The 8,976-nt window shown below is 39.0% G+C and overlaps 2 protein-coding genes across 2 annotated transcripts; one reads left to right on the top strand and one right to left on the bottom strand.

The window, feature by feature from the left end:
• Positions 1–775: 775 nt before the first annotated feature.
• Positions 776–2,479, bottom strand: LOC108906295 (potassium channel AKT2/3-like). Its single transcript, XM_018709523.1, has one exon. It carries the CDS (start codon positions 2,477–2,479, stop codon positions 776–778), a length of 1,704 nt encoding a protein of 567 aa, XP_018565039.1.
• Positions 2,480–6,076: 3,597 nt separating this feature from the next.
• Positions 6,077–7,774, top strand: LOC108906286 (potassium/sodium hyperpolarization-activated cyclic nucleotide-gated channel 1-like). Its single transcript, XM_018709513.1, has one exon. The coding sequence runs from the start codon at positions 6,077–6,079 to the stop codon at positions 7,772–7,774; it is 1,698 nt and encodes a 565-aa protein (XP_018565029.1).
• The last annotated feature ends 1,202 nt before the right edge of the window (positions 7,775–8,976 follow it).

The raw sequence follows: 8,976 nt of genomic DNA, 5'->3' as shown, positions 1-8,976 counted from the left end.
ATACCTTGGTTGCTAAATATTTATCATCAGGTGCTTTATTCAGGAATTCGTCAAATTCTTTTTTAGACAAAACTTTCGACTTTTTTGGTTTATAATTTTCACCTTGTCGTTTCAAAAATGTAATTAATTTTGAATATTTCTCAATATTTACATTGTGTTCTATGTTTAATTTAGATTTTACCATTGAATATTGCGCCCATAAAGTTGAACTTTTCAGTGTTCTGGATAATCTTGTAAAATATGCTATCATCACATTTTCTGAATAAATATGTGCATTATTTTCTTTTGCCCAATTTATGAATTTATCATAAGCATTTTCATAAATTTTTCTCGACTTTGTTGGTATAAGTGTTGCCACTGATGTATTTGCAATTTCCAGTAATTCTGGTGGTGTGCACTGCATTTCTTCAGACATTTTAAAAACGACCCGACGCGACATCAAATTTCAACTGACACTTAATGAAACGTCAAAGCTTCTTGAATCTTTAATTCGTTGCTAGGATACTTACCTACACATTGTTACATTTTTTTACTAGTTAAAAAATGAAAAATATTTGTACTAGTTAAACAATAGGCTGCTTCTAAAGGAGGTGTTGCACTATATAATATAAGTATTATTATACGCTTGAAGAAAAAATAAAACTAATATGTTATTCCAAATGTTTTATTCACATTACAGGCACACCTTAACCTGACATAAAACGAAACGTCACAAACCCCATAAACCATAATAGTATAACTAGAACCGTAATAAAAAATTGAACCAAGCGCGGCTTCAATAAGCCACCATCTTCTTGCTCCGCGTCTCGAGGATGTTTCCTCTTTGAAGCTCCGACAACAGGTCCACGGTCTCCCTAGAGGCAGCAGCCTCCAAATCCTTCATACTAGACAGCTTCTGCTTAGCGGTACGGATGAACCTGTTGAGCAAATCGGGATAGGGCCCCAGAAACTCTATCAGCTGGTTCTTCCCTATGATAAACACCTCCGTCGTCTCAACCGCCACGATCGTGTGGATCTGCTCCCTGGCCACTAGGCAGCTGATGCCGAACTCGTCCCCGTCCTCCAAGTGGCACAGCTCGACGCCGTGCTTGTTCAACACGGCCACTGTACCGGTGGATATGAAGTAGATCTCGTTGGTCTCCCAGCCCAGCTTGAGGATTACGTCCCTCGGCGAGTACGTCTCCGATTTCATGGACGCTATTATGGCCCCCACAGTAGCGTTGGGCAGCCTCTTCAATATATCCACCTTCTGTATCAGCTTCCTCGCTGAGAAAAGGAACAGTTCCGTGCGTAACGTATCGGAAAGGGTGTTGATGATTTCCTTCTCCTTAAAGTATCGCCTCTGGAACTTAAACTCGAAGTACTTGAGCATCCTGGCCTGGAGCTTCGACGGTAGATCCTTATCTGTCATATACTGGTTTAGGACGTACATGTTCCTCTCGTACATGCTTTCCGAAACCCCGGCTATGCCGAACACCCTGAGAACGTCAGCGAGAAGGTAAAGGGTGTACAACCTCCCGATGAAGGACACTAACACAAGAACCATCTGTTCGTTGAGCAGCGTTATGTCGTACTTGTAAGCCACTCCGAAGAAATAGCAGATGGATAATATCAAGGCCTCCAAGTATATGACGAAAGGATCCGTGGATTCCACGTTTATGTTGGCCTGATGCAGCCACGAAGAAGGCGGCCAATTCTTCGAATGCAGAAAGAACGGTATCAGGAACAGGAGCAACGCGAAGATGTGGACGTAGATGTAAGTCCTCATCAGGTAAACCAAGAGGATCCTCATGGTCTTGTTACAATTGAGACCAGAAAGGGTGTTGTTGAAGAAATTCAACAAAGTGTTTATCCTAACGCATGACGCTGCCATTCGTATAATTAACATGACCTCATGCCAGATCTCCTGCGACTCTAGAGGAAACTTACCAGTCACGGCTATCCATATATCAGTGAATATATCTAGCACATAACACGAGAAAATGTCGAACACGAAATAGGTCTTTAAGTATTTGACGATGATCTTGCGGGATTCGATGACGATCTGCTTCGTTTTCTTGTCGATGTATCCGACGTTGAAGAAAAGCAGAATCAATAACACACGAATAGGGAAGATCACGTAGATTTGTATTATGAGAAAGCCGCCTAACCAAATGGTCAGCATGCCGCATACTATGGCGTAGGCCCACGTGATGAAGAACGTCGCCTCCAGGAACATGTTGAACCTGCTCAGTGGGTGGATCACGTAGAAATAGCGACTGGTAGCGTGCCTCTTCCTCTCCTCCATTACAGCCGACTTGTTGCGGAACAGGCTCTTGCATTTGAAGTGGTTCGGGTTCAGGATGAAGAGTTTCCGTATGTGCCGGAAAACTTTGCTGCCCCAGGTGGCGTTGGGCGGGAGTTTCGGCAACCCGGTGGTGTCCTTCTCGGGCAGAGTGCAGGCATGGTTGTTTTTCAACAATCTTGAAACGCGCGACATTCGATCGGCTTTTGACAGACGCGTCAGGAGTTAGTGATTAAGATTCCTTTAAGTACGTGCAATTATGCTCAGCGTATAGTATAGTTCCTGAGATCAAAATGCGCTCTTATGAGATTTCCTCCATTCTGCAAACTGTGAACAGCATCTTCAATCTTCTTCCACTGTTGTCTCTCACTATCAATGCTCACGAAATACAATTCTGTTTTAAACCACCCAAATAAAAAATTCACAGGGATTTGAGTCATTTGAACATGCATCGATTACAAAAGGTTTCATCCTGGCCTCTCCTCGTGGTCGGTGACCTTGATTTTCTAAGCATCTTTTTAGGGGTGGACCGTTCGTCTAGTAAGGGTGTCCAATATCCCTTGTGCGCTTTCCTGAAATCAAAATGCGCTCTTCTCAGAATTCCTCCATTCTGCAAACTGTGAACAGCATCTTCAATCTTCTTCCGCTGTTGTCTCTCACTATCAATACTCACGAAATACAATTCTGTTTTAAAGCCACCCAAACAAAAAAATCACAAGGATTTAAGTGATTTGAACATGATGGCCAGTGAATTGCCTATGCATCTACCTGGACATTGATCAATTAAATATTGTGTTACATTGCGAGTCTAGATGCCATCGAGACGATTTGGTAATCTAATCGCACCAAGCAGAAAGTTACTGACAAAACCAATCCAGAGGTTTAATTTAAATTTATGCTGAAAATGTTTTTCTCGGTGACTTTTTTAATATTTCAGAAAGTTTGATGATATCCTCTTCGTAGAACATTTGAAAAGAAAAGAGTAAGATACTGTCTAAACAAAGATTAACCATAATCTCGGTAGCCTGAACAAATTTTAAATAATTTAAAAGGCATTTTTTTATTTTGTCATTGTGGTGGTTTTTAAGAGTTAAAACAATACGATAAATTATAAATTAAAAGAATTTAATTTATTCTCTTTGTACTATTTCAACCTGTTAAAAACTAATTCTTAATATTTTGTTATTAGGGGTAGTTTTTTAAAGCTTGAAATACTGTAATAAATTATTTATAACACAATAAACTATTGAAAAGATTTCTATCTATAGTATACGCTCTATAAAAATATTTTAAGGTCAAATAAACTATTAATTTTATATTTTTATCATTAAGGGTGGCTTTTAAGGGTTGAAACTTTATAAAAATTAGGTAAATTATAACCCACAATATAAAACAATGTTTATTCTATACATTAAGATATGATTTTAGCTTATATAACACCTATTTTTATATTTATTTAGTTTTTTAACATCCCTTAAAAATAAGAAGCATATAATATATAACTTTTCATCTACAGGATAAAATAAGCTTAATTCCAAATTTTTATAAAAATCGATTCTAGCCGAAGGTATTCGTAGGCTTTACTCTATTTTTTCTCTTCGTTCCCTGGACTAATATTAAGCAACATTTAAAGTTACAGATTTCTACATAAAGTTTGGTTAGGTTAGGTAAGGTTTTTTTAAATAATATATAACAATAAGTTAAGTTAGATCAAGTCCTTTTCTGTATAATATACGAAGAACCTAATCGTAGAACTGAATATATGCCCTGATTCAATTCTTAAATATTATAGGCCAGGAAAATAAGCGGGGAAATGACCATTTCGCGACTTTTTGTTTCGGCAAGCTGAATTTATCACTATAGATGCTAAATATTATGTACAAAACATATTAGGTTAATTGTATAATTTTTACGTAAATTCACGTTTTTCGCTTATAACTTTTTTCCGTTCATTTCCACGAGAAAACAGTAAAGGACTTTTTTTCGTCTTCTTCAAAAGACCTACAAAACTAGCCCTTGAGCGTCAAAATATATTGATTAGATCAAAAGTTATAAACAGAAGAAGTTTATTTATGACTTTTGAATTAAACATTTATAAACTGCGTTATTATTACCAGAACATTTTGACATCGCATCCTCTCATTCCAAGTTGAATAATTTACAAGTTATGACTTCATAAACAAATTAACTAATTATTAGTCTGGACGATCCCGAGAATCTTCCACAATCGCACTGATTTTTTTCATGGTAGATTTCATAATATCATTATATTTCATTGAAATCTACCATTTTTTTTTTTTTAATTTCAAACCTTGACCTTGTGGAGCTCAGCTGACCTCAGATTTGGATTCTTCGACCTCAAAAACATATCCATGATTTTGTCAGACTTTTCCATGGCTTTTTCTGCATTTGACCTTCAAATGACCTTGACCTTGACCTTGTGGAGCTTATCTGACCTCAGATTCGGATTGTCCGACCTCAAAAACATATCCATGATTTTTTCAGATTTTTTCATGGCTTTTTCTGCAATTGACCTTCAAATGACCTTGACCTTGTGGAGCTTAGCTGACCTCAGATTCGGATTGTCCGACCTCAAAAACATATCCATGATTTTTTTCAGATTTTTTCATGGCTTTATCTGCATTTGACCTTCAAATGTCCTTGACCTTGACCTTGTGGAGCTTAGCTGACCTCAGATTCGGATTGTTCTACCTCAAAAACATATCCATGATTTTTTTCAGATTTTTTCATGGCTTTTTCTGCATTTGACCTTCAAATGACCTTGAACCTGACGTGATGGAGGTTAACTGACCCTCTCATCGTAATCAGCGACCCCAAAAACCCCTAGGAGCCTATACCGATTACGGTGTTCCCGCTTAGATCAAATGTTGACCTGTGATAATTAGTTAATTTGTTTATAAGGCCATAACTTGTAAATTATTTAACTTACCGATTCCAGATTTCGCGTGAGTTATTAGACACTGATAAGGAATGAGAGGATGCGATGCCAAAACGTTCTGATAATAATAACGCAGTTTATAAATGTTTAATTCAAAAGTCACTTTTGATCTAATCAATATTTTTTGACGCTCTATGGCTAGTTTTGTAGGTCTTTTGAAGACGACAACAAAAAGTACCTTACTGTTTTCTCGTGGAAATGAACGGAAAAAAGTTATAACCAAAAAACGTGAATTTACGTAAAAACTATACAATTAACCACCCTGTAAACAATCTTCCCCCCATTTTTAGGACTGTGGAAACTAATATGTTATTGTACATAATATTTAGCATCTATAGTGATAAATTCAGCTTGCCGAAACAAAAAGTAGCGTTCAACTCTATATTTTCTGGCCTAATTAAGAACAGTCCAATCAGGGTATCTCGATATTTTTGTTAAGGACAACCTTAGATTTTTTTTCTCTACAAACTCAAATTAATGACATCTAGTACATTAAAGATTACACCTAATATTTTGCCGCAATTTTAGGTGTTTTATCCTAAACGAAGGTTTTGTTTAAAAAAAAAAGTAGTGTTTTGGTATATTTTCCATTTAGATAACATAAATATTGTTTTAAAAAATATTACCGTCTTGAACATTTATATACCTTGTGCCGAATTGAAATATTTTAAATTAACAAATCTGTCAAAACGTCATTAAAAAAGTCACAAGCTTCATATTTCCTAAACATCAACTATTAACCATTGACTTTGTTGAAGTAAGTTTAAGACACCAACCATCCGCCTCGCGATACGCAAAAGTGACCTCTGCCTGCCATTGCGACACTTAACAAAATGGTGGACGTCCAGGTCCACAGATGCAGCCTCCCCCACAGGAACGACTCCAACTTGAAGAAGCTGCCGCCGAACGCCTCCTGGTGTATGCGCTTGAGACGGGGCTTCCGGAAGCTGATCATCGTCAACCCGAAGAACTTCAGATGCAAGATTTTCTTCAGCAACAAATCCATGATCTTGACCGAACAGAGAAGACACATAAATAGCCCGTACTACTACGTGATCCACCCTTACAGTACACTGAGTTCGGCGTACGAGGTGGCCTTTCTCATCACCTGGATGGTCAAGATGATCACCGATCCCATCCTGGAGATTACAGATCCGGTGAACTACGTGCTAAAGGTAATCGTCGATCTAGTATTACCCGTGATTCAATACGTGTTGATTTTTTCGTTATTTTTCGTTGGGTACATAGATGTAGAGGCTAGAGAGATCGTCATAGAGCCTAAGCGTGTCATCAAGAAGTACCTGAAGACGTTCTTCATCGTCGACCTCTTGGCGGCCGACGGGCTCGAGTATGTAGTGTTGCTACCCTTCCAGATTTTCAAGGTAGTTCCTAATTGGAGGTTCATGAAGGTAATACAGTACCTTCACGTATTCTTCTTGTACGCCAGGGTCAACACCATCTTGGCCTACATGAACGACGTCTTGCACATGTTTAAAGTCTCACGCAAGATACGCAAATCCTTAGGTTATTGCCTCAAGACCTACGTCTACTTACACCTGTTTAGTACTTTGGTATATTTCGTCCCGATGGTCGTGTATTACCAGAAATGGCCGGTCGACTCCTGGATAGTCGTCGCCAAGCTGGACCCTGCGCAAAACCCTTCGATCCAAACGATATACAGAGAGTGCTTCCTGATGACGATGTGCTTCTTCTTCGGCACGTCATCCGGCAAATACAACGTCAACCAAACCAACGAGCAGATCTGCTTCTGTCTCATCACTCTCTTCGGCAGAATGTACACTTTGTTCCTGGTGGCGGACGCGCTGAGGATGTTCGGCGTGGTGGGAGTGTCGGAAAGCAGCTACGAGAGGAACTTGGTACAGCTCAACGAATACATGAAGGCCAACGATCTGCCCTTCACCATGAGAAACCGAATGGTTAGGTACTACGAGCACAAGCTGCAAAAGCGCTACTTCAACGAGGAGGAGATCCTCAACAGTTTGTCCGACAACTTGAGGAACGAACTGTTCCTTTATTCGGCCAGAATGCTCATTGAAAAATCTCAGATTTTCAAGTACCTGCCTCAGAGGGAGACTGCCACCCTGATTTCCCTGATGAAGACTGAGACTTTCGCTCCAGGCAACGTAGTCCTGAGAACCGACAATTACAACGAATACGTATACTTCATCTCCACTGGGTCGGTGGCGATCTTCAACAATACGGGCATCGAGTTGTGCCACTACGGCGACGGGGATGCTTTCGGCTTCATCTCGAAGATTTTGAACAAGAACAACTACACCGTACTGATCCTCGAGACGACGGAACTCTTCACCATCAGGCTTAAGGAACTGAACGAGTTCCTGGAGCCGTATCCCGAGGCTATGACATTCCTAAATGAAATGATTAAGGTGAGGTTGGCCGAATACAAGTTGCTAGCCGATACCAAGATGAACACGGGCAACTGCCTGGTGGAACTAAGGACCGGTAGACTGTTGGAGAGAAGAAAAGAAAGGGGCATATTTCAAGAATAGTTCTTTGCGTTTTTGTAATGTTACAGTTCAACTTGTATAACAATACAGTTTATGTTCCGTTGTTTCCTTCTTTCATTCAAAATTTTTTCCTCAACAAAAACTAACGCTAACATTTTCATTAAACAATCATCAGCATTTTCATTGAACAATTATATATTTAGGATCTAAATTTCAGCACCTATAACACAGACCAACAAAATTTAACTTTTTTTTGAAAGCAGAAACTTGGGGTTTGTAAGCTTGGAGTTTGTAGGTTCGGGTTTTGTGGGATTGAGATTCGTGGGTTTAGGGCAGAGATGCACATACCGCGGCCCACTGTCGATGTTTATGCGGCTCGCCAACGAATTTTAAAAGTATTCTACTCGCCGCGAAACACGTCGATCCCCGAACAAAGTGGATGGTTCTCGATGTTTGGTAACTCGTATAAATACGACGCATCGCCGGCTACCGGGGCAGTTAAGTTTTGACTACGGATAAGCGAACGTTATACTGTTTGAGAACTGTAATCTGTGACGAGTAAATATTTCGTCGTTCGAACTTGGCTTTTACCGACTGTAACATATAATATTAATTTTGATATGGATAAACCAGGCCCCAGTAAGAAACGTAGTCGTAAGGTTGAAGATGAAAATCGACAGTTTCATGATATTTGGACCGAAAAATACTTTTTTATTTCATCGCATAACAAAATTGTCTGTTTAATATGCAAGAGTAGTGTTTCTATTCCGAAGGAATATAATGTGAAAAGGCACTATGAAACCCAGCATCCAACTTTTACCAAATTAACTGGCGAAAATCGAACGCAAAGAATTTCCACTTTACAACGGGAACTAATAGGCCAGCAATCTATGTTTACAAAACCAATTCAAGATGCTGAAACAGCCACTGAAGTTAGCTTTGAAATATCTCGAATAATAGCGAAAACTTGTCGGCCTTTTAAAGATGGTGAGTTTGTTAAGCAATGTTTGGATATCGCCGCAAAAAAAATTTGTCCGGAAAATGTAAAGAAGTTTGAAAAAATTCAGTTAAATCGGATGACTGTTCAAAGAAGAATTACCGCATTAGCAGATAATATAGAAGAGCAATTAGCTACGAAATCGAGAAGTTTTGAGTATTTTTCTATAGCGCTCGACGAATCTACAGATATAAGTTCAACTGCTCAACTATTAATATTTTTACGAGGTGTAACGCAAAATTTTGAA

This window comes from Anoplophora glabripennis, unplaced genomic scaffold (genome assembly GCF_000390285.2).
Source record: "Anoplophora glabripennis isolate ALB-LARVAE unplaced genomic scaffold, Agla_2.0 scaffold59, whole genome shotgun sequence".
Classification (NCBI taxonomy): domain Eukaryota; kingdom Metazoa; phylum Arthropoda; class Insecta; order Coleoptera; family Cerambycidae; genus Anoplophora; species Anoplophora glabripennis.
Note: the sequence above shows the minus strand (reverse complement) of the source record. Positions and strands in the feature narration are given on the sequence as shown.